The 12885-nt window shown below is 57.0% G+C and overlaps 1 protein-coding gene across 1 annotated transcript in view; it reads left to right on the top strand.

Annotated features, from left to right (window-relative positions):
- The window catches only part of IARS1 (isoleucyl-tRNA synthetase 1), a 61272-nt gene extending 52851 nt beyond the window's left edge, over positions 1–8421 (top strand). The window contains 8 exon segments of the mRNA XM_075575050.1: positions 1–106; positions 716–742; positions 744–837; positions 1713–1744; positions 1747–1840; positions 1939–2082; positions 2629–2772; positions 7900–8421. Coding sequence (XP_075431165.1) covers positions 1–106; positions 716–742; positions 744–837; positions 1713–1744; positions 1747–1840; positions 1939–2082; positions 2629–2772; positions 7900–7982 — 724 coding nt within the window. The 3' untranslated portion in view covers positions 7983–8421.
- The last annotated feature ends 4464 nt before the right edge of the window (positions 8422–12885 follow it).

The following is a 12885-nucleotide window of genomic DNA, read 5'->3' as shown; positions in this document are numbered from 1 at the left end:
CGTCATCCAGCGGCACACGGATTTCATCCTGGCTACTATCAAGTCTCCCCTGAAACCTTACCCCGTGCCCCCCACCACCAGCGTCGTCATACAGGAGAAGACGCAGGTAAGGACGCAGCTCCTTCTAAGGACCAGTAGGTCCTGTTTTCTGAGCCGTAGGTGCTGAAGGTGCAGGGCAGTCACAGGAGCTTGTGTGGCCTACTCACTCTCGACTCTACGCGTTTCGCTTTAAAAAAGCATCCTTAGGAGTCATATGATATGACTACTGTATATACAATACAATATATTTATTGAGCATACAATGTTGCACTAAGTGTGATGTTCTGTCTTGCTCCCAGGATCACCACGTCGAGTCCACCTTATATTTTTCCCACACATGGTGATATCTGCGCTCCCCAAACCTGTCCTTGGAGATTTACCTTGTGGCTGGTCAGGCCGGGCCCCGGCTCCTTCAGCTGCAGGCCTCTTCCACTCAGTCCCACGTGTTGGAGCGCGCCGGAAGCTGAGCCAAGCTTACTCCCGGCGCACTGACGTCACAGTGGCCTGTCGCGCGCCGGCATTGGAAGCTCGGTGTGGGACAGTGAGGAAGAGGCCTGCAGTTGAAGGAGAGCGGGGGGCCCGGCCGCAGGAGCATCGGCAGCGGGGCCTGGCCCAACGTGTAGCGCTGGCAGTTTTCACATCCGCTAACACGAATGTCCCTCGCGTCTCTCCGTAGCTGAAAGGTTCCGAGCTGGAGATCACCCCTGGTCCGTGGGTCGCCGCAGGCTGCTGATGGGGTGGACGGTCCCGCCTGCGCCTTCGTCAATGTGAACATTTCCGTTGGTGGCGCTGAGCAAAGTAAGTGCGCTCCGTTCCCCACACCCCTTTCCTGGGAGTGTGCGGGATACAGCGCCCCCCTTATCTCCTAAGGATGGACCCACCATGGGACTTCAACGGCTGTCTCTCCGCTCCACGCCCTCTCCCCGCTGATTTCCAAGTGGGCCTTTTCCAGTGGTCCAAGTGGCTTCCACTCGTGGTACAGCGCCTGACCTCAAAAGACTCTGAATGGGACACAGAGTGGAGGCGGCTTTGACTGTAGCGTTTTATAAAGGTTTTTAAAATGTCCCGCTTCCTAAAATTCTTCTTTTTTTTAAGCTGCAGACCAAGCAATATCCTACACGTGTGTTTTTAATTTTTTAAATAAATCGGTTTTGTACTAGGAGACCGTTTTAAACAACTCTGACATTTTTAATGTATTATAATGTAACAAGCTTTTTTGTTTATATTACAACCATTTACAAAGTCACATCCCCTTCCTCTTCTGAAACAGACTCTGGCACACCCCTTTTGAGACTCTGGCACACCCCTTTTGAGCCCCGCCCTCTCTAGCAGTGCACCAATGGTATCTAGTGACTGCCTGGTCACGTGATCTTCCCCACAGAACTTTGCATCTTGGGACCTCTTCTGCTGCACTGACAGCCATTTAGTGAGCCTCCGAGCCGAATCTTCACCGATCGACAACTTGGCTAATTACGTATCATTGTCTGGGTTGTATTGTTGCACATATTAAGGGGGGGGGGGGTTAAATGATAAAACCAGCAGCCCGGGCGGCTGCTTTACACAGAGTGAATGTCTGTAAATGTAAAGCCGTGGTACTCTGGGGTTGTTCAATAATAGTTGTGGTTCCCGAGACCTCCGGCAGCCTCGCACTTCAACCACGGATCTTTTTACAGGCGGAGCCGTCCTGCTAGAAACCCCAAGGGGGTGGATGCGATAGACAACCTGTCCAAACTGAAAGCGGCCGTGTGCAGCATATTCCACGTGCAGAGCCCACGCGTGGCCGTGTACAGTGGGAAAGCAGGTACCTGCCCACGGTGGGGGAGCATGGTCCTATGCATTGGGCCGGGCCGGTAGTATCCGTGTCCTGACGCCCTCTCTCTCTGGTTTCACCTTCGCCAGAGCTGCTCGATCGCACAAACCCGCTGAGTCTGAGCGGGAGGACCCTGCAGGTGACATCGGGGGGTCCCCCAGCTGTGGCCAGCGACGGAAACCCCCTGCTCTGCCAGTACGTCAATCTGAGGCTGCTACACACGGACACACAAGGTAACGCAGAGTCTGCAACTCACAATATAGCACTGCAGGTCATGCAGTCTGGTGTACATGGAATGATAGGTGTCTCTTCCCCCCCCCCCCCCTCCGTCTCTTTCCTTCCCCCCTCCGTCTCTCTCCTTCCCCCTCCGTCTCTCTCCTTCCCGCCTCCGTCTCTCTCCTTCCCGCCTCCGTCTCTCTCCTTCCCCCCTCCGTCTCTCTCCTTCCCCCCTCCGTCTCTCTCCTTCTCCCCTCCGTCTCTCTCCTTCCCCCTCCGTCTCTCTCCTTCCCCCCTCCGTCTCTCTCCTTCCCCCCCGTCTCTCTCCTTCCCCCCTCTCTCCTTCCCCCCCTCTCTCCTTCCCCCCCTCTCTCCTTCCCCCCCCCCCTCTCTCCTTCCCCCCCCCCTCTCCTTCCTCCCCCCCCTCTCCTTCCCCCCCTTTCTTCCACCTCTCCCCTTCCCCTCCTCCTCCCTTCCCCTCCTCCCCCCGTCTCTTCCCCCCACCCCTCCTCCTCCCTTCCCCTCCTCCCCCCGTCTCTTCCCCCCACCCCTCTTTGCCACAGAACCTCTGCTTGGAACGTTGCTGTTGGAAAACCCCATTGGTCAGAATGATCTGACCTTCCCCGGACTTCTCCACGAAGCCGCAAAGATTTTCGGCCTCCGGAGCCGGCGGCTCAGACTGTTCCTGGACGCGGCTCTGAGCCACGGTGAGTGCGGAGATCTCTCGCCCTGCCTCGCCCCCCTCCACCCCCCAATCACTGCACCTTCGCGATTGCCCCAGCGCAGGCGGCTGTTACCTATGCTGAGGTAGGAGCAGATGTTACGGGCCGCGCTTCTCGCTGACATCGGCTGCAGCTGTTTCTGGGGAGGGAGGGAGGGAGTGCGGCGTAAACTGCAGGCTGCTCCCTAATTACAAGAACAAACGCTGCTCGTTACAGAGACATCTTTATAGGGGGCAGCCTGAGGCTCAACCGGGAGTGCAGCATGGGGGGATCCCCCCCCCCCCTCTCTCTGTATATAGGACAGCCTCTCCCCCCCCCTCTCAGTATATAGGATAGCCTCTCCTCCCCCCCCCTCTCTGTATATAGGACAGCCTCTCCTCCCCCCCTCTCTCAGTATATAGGACAGCCTCTCCTCCCCCCCCCCCTCTCAGTATATAGGACAGCCTCTCCTCCCCCCCTCTAAGTATATAGGACAGCCTCTCCTCCCCCCCCTCTAAGTATATAGGACAGCCTCTCCTCCCCCCCCCTCTCAGTATATAGGACAGCCTCTCCTCTCCCCCCTCTCTCAGTTTATAGGACAGCCTCTCCTCCCCCCCCCTCTAAGTATATAGGACAGCCTCTCCTCCCCCCCCTCTCAGTATATAGGACAGCCTCTCCTCCCCCCCCTCTCAGTATATAGGACAGCCTCTCCTCCCCCCCTCTCAGTATATAGGACAGCCTCTCCTCCTCCCCCCCCCCTCTCAGTATATAGGACAGCCTCTCCTCCCCCCCCCCTCTCAGTATATAGGACAGCCTCTCCTCCCCCCCTCTCTCAATATATAGGACAGCCTCTCCCCCCCCTCTCAGTATATAGGACAGCCTCTCCTCCCCCCCCTCTAAGTATATAGGACAGCCTCTCCTCCCCCCCCCCCCTCTCGGTATATAGGACAGCCTCTCCTCCCCCCCCTCTCAGTATATAGGACAGCCTCTCCTCCCCCCCCCCTACCCTCAGTATATAGGACAGCCTCTCCCCCCCCTCTCTCAATATATAGGACAGCCTCTCCCCCCCCCTCTCAGTATATAGGACAGCCTCTCCTCCCCCCCCTCTCAGTATATAGGACAGCCTCTCCCCCCCCCTCTCTCAGTATATAGGACAGCCTCTCCCCCCCTCTCTCAGTATATAGGATAGCCTCTCCTCTCCCCCCCCCCTCTCAGTATATAGGACAGCCTCTCCTCCCCCCCCCTCGGTATATAGGACAGCCTCTCCTCCCCCCCCCCTCTCAGTATATAGGACAGCCTCTCCTCCCCCCCTCTAAGTATATAGGACAGCCTATCCTCCCCCCCCTCTAAGTATATAGGACAGCCTCTCCTCCCCCCCCTCTCAGTATATAGGACAGCCTCTCCTCTCCCCCCTCTCTCAGTATATAGGACAGCCTCTCCTCCCCTCCCCCCCCTCTCAGTATATAGGACAGCCTCTCCTCCCCACCTCTCTCAGTATATAGGACAGCCTCTCCTCCCCCCCTCTCAGTATATAGGACAGCCTCTCCTCCCCCCCCCTCTAAGTATATAGGACAGCCTCTCCTCCCCTCCCTCTCAGTATATAGGACAGCCTCTCCTCCCCCCCTCTCAGTATATAGGACAGCCTCTCCTCCCCCCCCCCTCTCAGTATATAGGACAGCCTCTCCTCCCCCCCCTCTCTCAATATATAGGACAGCCTCTCCCCCCCCTCTCAGTATATAGGACAGCCTCTCCTCCCCCCCCCACCCTCTCGGTATATAGGACAGCCTCTCCTCCCCCCCCTCTCAGTATATAGGACAGCCTCTCCTCCCCCCCCTCTCAGTATATAGGACAGCCTCTCCTCCCCCCCCCTCTCAGTATATAGGACAGCCTCTTTCCCCCCCCCCCATCGGTATATAGGACAGCCTCTCCTCCCCCCCCCCCTCTCGGTATATAGGACAGCCTCTCCTCCCCCCCCCCTCTCAGTATATAGGACAGCCTCTCCTCCCCCCCCCCCTCGGTATATAGGACAGCCTCTCCCCCCCCCCCCCCCCTCTCGGTATATAGTACAGCCACTCCTCTCCCCCCCCCTTGGTATATAGGACAGCCTCTCCCCCCCCTCGGTATATAGGGCAGCCTCTCCTCCCCCCCCCCCCCTTGGTATATAGGACAGCCTCTCCCCTCCCCCCCCTCTCGGTATATAGGACAGCCTCTCCCCCCCCCCTCTCGGTATATAGTACAGCCTCTCCCCCCCCGCCTCGGTATATAGGACAGCCTCTCCCCCCCCCGTCGGTATATAGGACAGCCTCTCCTCCCCCCCCCTCGGTATATAGAACAGCCTCTCCCCCCCCCCTCTCGGTATATAGTACAGCCTCTCCTCTTCCCCCCCCCCCCTCGGTATATAGGACAGCCTCTCCCTCCCCCCCCCCTCGGTATATAGGTCAGCCTCTCCCTCCCCCCCCCTCGGTATATAGGTCAGCCTCTCCCTCCCCCCCCCCCCTCGGTATATAGGTCAGCCTCTCCCTCCCCCCCCCCCCCCCTCGGTATATAGGACAGCCTCTCCCCCCCCCCACCCCCCTCGGTATATAGGACAGCCTCTCCCCCCCCCCCTCGGTATATAGGACAGCCTCTCCTCCCCCCCCCCCCCCTCGGTATATAGGACAGCCTCTCCCTCCCCCCCCCCTCGGTATATAGGACAGCCTCTCCCTCCCCCCCCCCCTCGGTATATAGGACAGCCTCTCCCTCCCCCCCCCCCCCTCGGTATATAGGACAGCCTCTCCTCCCGCTCAGTAATAAATGCGTCTCGCTGCGGTTGGGATAAAAGTGATTTTCAATTTAAGAGGCCAAATTTAATTACTGGCATCGGATTTCCCGCCCGAAATACTATCTCTAAACAGTGTTATCCCGCCCCTCGTATAGAGGTATCAGGGACACATACCTCTCACCCGCTCCTCCTATAGAGGCATCAGGGACACTTACCTCTCTCACCCGCTCCTCCTATAGAGGCATCAGGGACACATACCTCTCACCCGCTCCTCCTATAGAGGCATCAGGGACACATACCTCTCACCCGCTCCTCCTATAGAGGCATCAGGGACACATACCTCTCACCCGCTGCATCAGGGACACATACCTCTCACCCGCTCCTCCTATAGAGGCATCAGGGACACATACCTCTCACCCGTTCCTCGTATAGAGGCATCAGGGACACATACCTCTCACCCGCTGCATCAGGGACACATACCTCTCACCCGCTCCTCGTATAGAGGCAGGGACATATACCACTCACCCGCTCCTCGTATAGAGGCATCAGGGACACATACCTCTCGCCCGCTCCTCGTATAGAGACACCAGGGACACATACCTCTCACCCGCTCCTCGTATAGAGGCATCAGGGACACATACCTCTCACCCTCTCCTCGTATAGAGGCATCAGGGACACATACCTCTCACCCGCTCCTCGTATAGAGGCATCAGGGACACATACCTCTCACCCGCTCCTCGTATAGAGGCATCAGGGACACATACCTCTCACCCGCTCCTCGTATAGAGGCATCAGGGACACATACCTCTCACCCGCTCCTCTTATAGAGGCATCAGGGACACATACCTCTCACCCGCTCCTCGTATAGAGGCATCAGGGACACATACCTCTCACCCGCTCCTCGTATAGAGGCATCAGGGACACATACCTCTCACCCGCTCCTCGTATAGAGGCATCAGGGACACATACCTCTCACCCGCTCCTCGTATAGAGGCATCAGGGACACATACCTCTCACCCGCTCCTCGTATAGAGGCATCAGGGACACATACCTCTCACCCGCTCCTCGTATAGAGGCATCAGGGACACATACCTCTCACCCGCTCCTCGTATAGAGGCATCAGGGACACATACCTCTCACCCGCTCCTCGTATAGAGACATCAGGGACACATACCTCTCACCCGCTCCTCGTATAGAGACATCAGGGACACATACCTCTCACCCGCTCCTCGTATAGAGACATCAGGGACACATACCTCTCACCCGCTCCTCGTATAGAGACATCAGGGACACATAGCTCTCACCCGCTCCTCGTATAGAGACATCAGGGACACATACCTCTCACCCGCTCCTCGTATAGAGACATCAGGGACACATACCTTTCACCCGCTCCTCGTATAGAGGCGTCAGGGGAACATGTTTTTCACCCGCTCCTCGTATAGAGGTGTCAGGGACACATACCTGGGGACACGTACCTTTCACCCCTGCCTAATACACATCCACGGCACACATACCTTTCACCCCCTCCTAATACACACCCAGGGCACACAAACCTCTCACCCCCTCCTAATACACACACAGGGCACACATACCTCTTACCTCCTCCTAATACACACAGGGCACACATACCTCTCACCCCTTCCTAATACACAGGCATCAGGGACACATACCTCTCACCCCCTGCTAATACACACCCAGGGCACACATACCTCTCACCCCCTCCTAATACACACCCAGGGCACACATACCTCTCACCCCCTCCCAATACACACCCAGGGCACACATACCTCTCACCCCCTCAATACACACCCAGGGCACACATACCTCTCACCCCCTCCCAATACACACCCAGGGCACACATACCTCTCGCCCCCTCCCAATACACACCCAGGGCACACATACCTCTCACCCCCTCCCAATACACACCCAGGGCACACATACCTCTCGCCCCCTCCCAATACACACCCAGGGCACACATACCTCTCGCCCCCACCTCATACACACCCAGGGCACACATACCTCTCGCCCCCACCTCATACACACCCAGGGCACAGATACCTCTCGCCCCCAGCTAATACACAGCCAGGGCACACATACCTCTGACCCCCACCTAATACACACCCAGGGCACACATACCTCTCACCCCCACCTCATACCCACCAGGGCACACATACCTCTCACCCCCTCCCAATACACACCCAGGGCACACATACCTCTCGCCCCCAGCTAATACACAGCCAGGGCATACATACCTCTCGCCCCCAGCTAATACACAGCCAGGGCACACATACCTCTCACTGTGTGATAGTGTTTTGTGTGTTTTTCTTCCCTGCATTCTGTGTAAATAACTTTCCCGATCTTCTCTCATTCAGAACTGACCCCAGACACGGCTCTGCGGACCCTTCATCAGAAGTCCCTTTATGTCCAAGTCCTACCCACAACGGCTGAGTGTTAGGGGGGTCTCCCGTCCTGCGTTCAAGTCTCCGTGCTCAGCAAATCCCCAATCCATCAGCAGGAGCCCCTGCTTACCACGTGTCCCGCGGGGGAACCCCAGAGACTCTAAGGGGTTAAAAACCTTGCAATGTGGATTTATTAACCCCTGTTTTACCTCTTATTATATAATCCCCCTCCTCTCCAGTGAATTGTGGGGGCAAGTGGAACATTCTAGAGAGCTGTTTAGTTGGTGTGTGGGACGGCAGATTCTGTTTACATGACAACAGCCTGAGCCAATCCGTGCTGAGCATTTCGTAATGCAGCATTCTGATTGGTTAGTGTCGCTGGCCGGATTTCCATTGATATTTTAGTTGATCTCGTCCAATGAGATCTTGCCTGGAATGGATTCTCCATCGCTGTATTGTTCATGTGATTAAACGAGCTTCGGCGGTAAATTGTGACTCGCCCGCCTGCCTCGTCACCAACCATTCTTCCATTTTGTTTGCCCGGGTGTAGATTGTGGTTGTATGGGGTCACTGTGTTCTCCCTGCTTCTAGATGCAGCAATTTTATACGAGCACATTAGCATTTGGGTTTGCCAGGCCTCACAAGTCTCTTATTCAGAGCTGGGTGTTCTTTTGTTTTTGTTTAACCCCTTCCCTGCCAGCAATGTTTACTCCTGAAATTTCACATCAAAGCTTGGCACGCTGGAGTCCTGCTGTTTTTCAGGAGCCCCCGTGTATCCTCAACCTATATATAGGTCTTCATAACATCCCTGCTTCAGCACAGGTGGCTCAGTCGTTGATTGAGCGGCCTGTGCTGAAGCAGGAATATCCCTAACCCCTGACCTGTTGGTGCCCGTTGAGGACTGGAGTTTGCCATCCCATCTCTTATAAATCACCAGTCAAGATCTTGTTATATTCGGTTGTCCAAAATGGTCGCACAGTTGCGTACAAAGCCCTTCAGAAAGCATAGCATTGTATGTCCTGCCAACGCATTGCGGGGTAACTGGGTATGCAGACACGGCCTTCCTGTAGTGAACCTGCATTGCCTTCATTAAAAGCCATATTCCATTGGCAGAATAGCGCCAAAAATGCGGATAATAGACCAGCCAAAGCATATACACCAAGTAACGCGCCGACAGGCTTTCATAACTCACACTGACAATGCAATCACAGCTCGCGCAGTAAGAAGCGCGCTGATATATCAAGAAGGGGGGTCGGTCATTTGTTCTGTTCTTACCAAGTTTAAATGACTGCGGGTTTTCTTCTTTCCTCCCGTTAACTATTCAACGTGTTCCATGCGGCAGATCGTCTGTTCTTCTGTTAATGGATATGACCGGTCCGTGTTAACGGAACAGGAGCGCCGCGCCCTCCCGACACAGGCTTCCGCCCTCCCGACACCGGCTTCCGCCCTCCCGACACCGGCTTCCGCCCTCCCGACACAGGCTTCCGCCCTCCCGACACCGGCTTCCGCCCTCCCGACACCGGCTTCCGCCCTCCCGACACCGGCTTCCGCCCTCCCGACACCGGCTTCCGCCCTCCCGACACCGGCTTCCGCCCTCCCGACACCGGCTTCCGCCCTCCCGACACAGCCTTCCGCCCTCCCGACACAGCCTTCCGCCCTCCCGACACCGGCTTCCGCCCTCCCGACACCGGCTTCCGCCCTCCCGACACCGGCTTCCGCCCTCCCGACACCGGCTTCCGCCCTCCCGACACCGGCTTCCGCCCTCCCGACACCGGCTTCCGCCCTCCCGACACCGGCTTCCGCCCTCCCGACACAGGCTTCCGCTCTCCCGACACCGGCTTCCGCTCTCCCGACACCGGCTTCCGCCCTCCCGACACCGGCTTCCGCCCTCCCGACACCGGCTTCCGCCCTCCCGACACCGGCTTCCGCCCTCCCGACACCGGCTTCCGCCCTCCCGACACCGGCTTCCGCCCTCCCGACACCGGCTTCCGCCCTCCCGACACCGGCTTCCGCCCTCTCGACACCGGCTTCCGCCCTCTCGACACCGGCTTCCGCCCTCTCGACACCGGCTTCCGCCCTCCCGACACCGGCTTCCGCCCTCCCGACATCGGCTTCCGCCCTCCCGACACCGGCTTCCGCCCTCCCGACACCGGCTTCCGCCCTCCCGACACCGGCTTACGCCCTCTCGACACCGGCTACCGCCCTCCCGACACCGGCTACCGCCCTCCCGACACAGGCTTCCGCCCTCCCGACACAGGCTTCCGCCCTCCTGACACCGGCTTCCGCTCTCCCGACACAGCCTTCCGCCCTCCCGACACCGGCTTTCGCTCTCCGATTATACAATTGTATCTGAAATACCAGTGGAGGGGACTTCCAAACGGGCACCCCCGTCTCAGAGCAAAGAACCACAAGCTGGGTTTGAATAGATCGCAAGCTCTTGCGTCAAGGTCCCATTTTTATGATGACACGTTTTATCAGGACAAATGCGGAGACCGAACCTGCAGGTCGGTTCTGGGTTACTGTGAATGGAGAATACAGGCAGGGAGGAAAAGCATTGCTTCAACCCGGGGGCCACCCACAGGTCAGGTTTCAGGATATCCCTGCTTCAGTGCAGGTGGCTCAGTCATAATGATTAAGCCACCTGTGCTGAAGCAGGGGTAGTGGTGAAGAGAAGCGTGTGGGGAGCGCAGATATCACCACATACAAGGAGAAAATATATATATAGTGTAGAGTATATACAAATAGGCACTTGAAAAGTAAATCACGATTGGGGAGTCACACTCTCCCAGTGAAGTTTAGGCAATGGATACAGCAATGCAGACCCAGTCAGTGGATGGTAACAGGAATCAGCGGTATATTCCCTCGGTGTGAAAAGATAACACACTTAGTGCAACAATGCATGTACCAGTTAAGTGTTTATCAAGGCAACAATTATTGCACTTACATTAGGCACAATGTGCATATACACATAACACAATCGATGCGCAGCTCTTAGGTATCTCCAGCCCTGCTCCCGAGATGGCGTCGCGTCACTTCCGGTGGCTCCGTGACGTCACTTCCGGTCGCGCTCGATCGAGATGGTAAACTCGCAGGATAGCTGGGGAGATGCTGGATAATGTCTCAGGCTGCTGCAGGTTCAACTCTACGCGTTTCGCTGGCTCAGCAGCTTCGTCAGGAGTTCGAACTAATGTAAGTGCAATAATTGTTGCCTTGATAAACACTTAACTAGTACATGCATTGTTGCACTAAGTGTGTTATCTTTTCACACCGAGGGAATATACCGCTGATTCCTGTTACCATCCACTGACTGGGTCTGCATTGCTGTATCCATTGCCTAAACTTCACTGGGAGAGTGTGACTCCCCAATCGTGATTTACTTTTCATGTGCCTATTTGTATATACACTCTACACTATATATATATTTTCTCCTTGTATGTGGTGATATCTGCGCTCCCCACACGCTTCTCTTCGCCATCCCATGATAGGAGGACTGGATCTCCTCCACAGAGGGTCGAGCAGCGAAGTTCAACATTTATTTAATTTATATATATTTTTTGCATCACAATTGAGCACCTTTAATAATTGTTCCCAGTGTAATTCACAGTTTATTTTGTCCCTATTAGAAGCGCCTCACATTTTTCTGTTTCACTGAAGCAGGGGTAGCCTGAAGGCCTGTTGGCGGCCCTTGAGGACTGGAGTTGGACCCCTGCTTTTAAACAGTTAGCAATGAGAAGATGTGTAATGGTGTAACATTGTGAGCACGGGTGCAGTGCCCCCTAGTGTTAGCATGGGTGTGCGCGTATGGGCGTCCCTGTCCCTTTAGCGCGCTTGGAAATCATTTTTCCCTGTCTCCCCAAGCGCTGAGCGTACGTGCACACGCGGTGTGGACATGCACATCGAATAACATTGATTCGATTGCGCGCGCCGCAGCCTAAGATCGCTAGATATCACATGGGACGCACACAGGAATAAAGTCACTTCAGCTGGCACTGAATCAGCGTTACAGGGGCCAGGGTCCTACTGTGCAGAACTGGGCATGTTACAGCTGCAGACTCAGCAATATCCACTGGCTGGGAGACCCGGCGTTGCCCGGGATTCAAATGTCCCGCTCCCTCTCTCCACTTCCCCTGTCTCTTTCTCTGCTCCCCCAGTCTTCCTCCACTCCCCCTCTCTCTCCGCTCGCCCCCCCCCCCCCCTGCGCAACTCTGGTCTACCGCCCCCCCCCCTCTGCGCAGCTCTGGCGCGCCCCCCCCCTCTGCGCAGCTCTGCCGCCCCCCCCCCTCTGCGCAACTCTGCCCCCCCCCCCTGCGCAGCACACAGTGTCACATACACAGTGAGACGCACACACACACACAGTGTCACACACACACACAGTGCAGTGAGTTGGAGCCTCTTGCCTGTGCTGTCTGGCTCCCTCCAGTCTGTGAGGGGGGGCTCTCCCCATGGGGTTAAATGCAGCTAGCTCTGGTGAGTGCACACTCCTCACGTTTTGGCCTTCCTGCCTCTGTGGCTGCTGGGAGTATTGGGGAGCGTTGGGGGGCGGGAGGAGCCTGTGTTACTGGCTGGTGTGGCTGTGAATGTGCTCCTCAGAACGCGCTCTGCGGAGTGACACTGACGCTCACTGCCTGCCTCTCGCTGGAGCTGTCGTGGGGAGAGGAGGAGAGGGGGCTGGCAGAGCTACCGCGGAGAGGCTTGTGCCGTTTGGCGAAAGGTGTTTCGTGGTGGGGACAGGGAGGGGGGAGCGCCCTCAGCGGGGGTTGGGAGCCAGAGTAGAGCTGAGGGGGAAGGTAGCGGGGAGGCGAGGGGGGGAGTGATGGGGAGGGGGGAGGGAGCCGTCGGGGAGGTGAGGTGCGGGTGAGGAGGTGAGTGATTGGGGGGGGGAGCTGTCGGGGAGGTGAGCTGCGGGTGAGGGAGGGAGTGATGGGGGGAGGTGAGCTGTGGGTGAGGGGGGTTGATGGG

The sequence above is a fragment of the Ascaphus truei genome, chromosome 17, assembly GCF_040206685.1.
Source record: "Ascaphus truei isolate aAscTru1 chromosome 17, aAscTru1.hap1, whole genome shotgun sequence".
Taxonomy (NCBI): Eukaryota; Metazoa; Chordata; class Amphibia; order Anura; family Ascaphidae; genus Ascaphus; species Ascaphus truei.
Note: the sequence above shows the minus strand (reverse complement) of the source record. Positions and strands in the feature narration are given on the sequence as shown.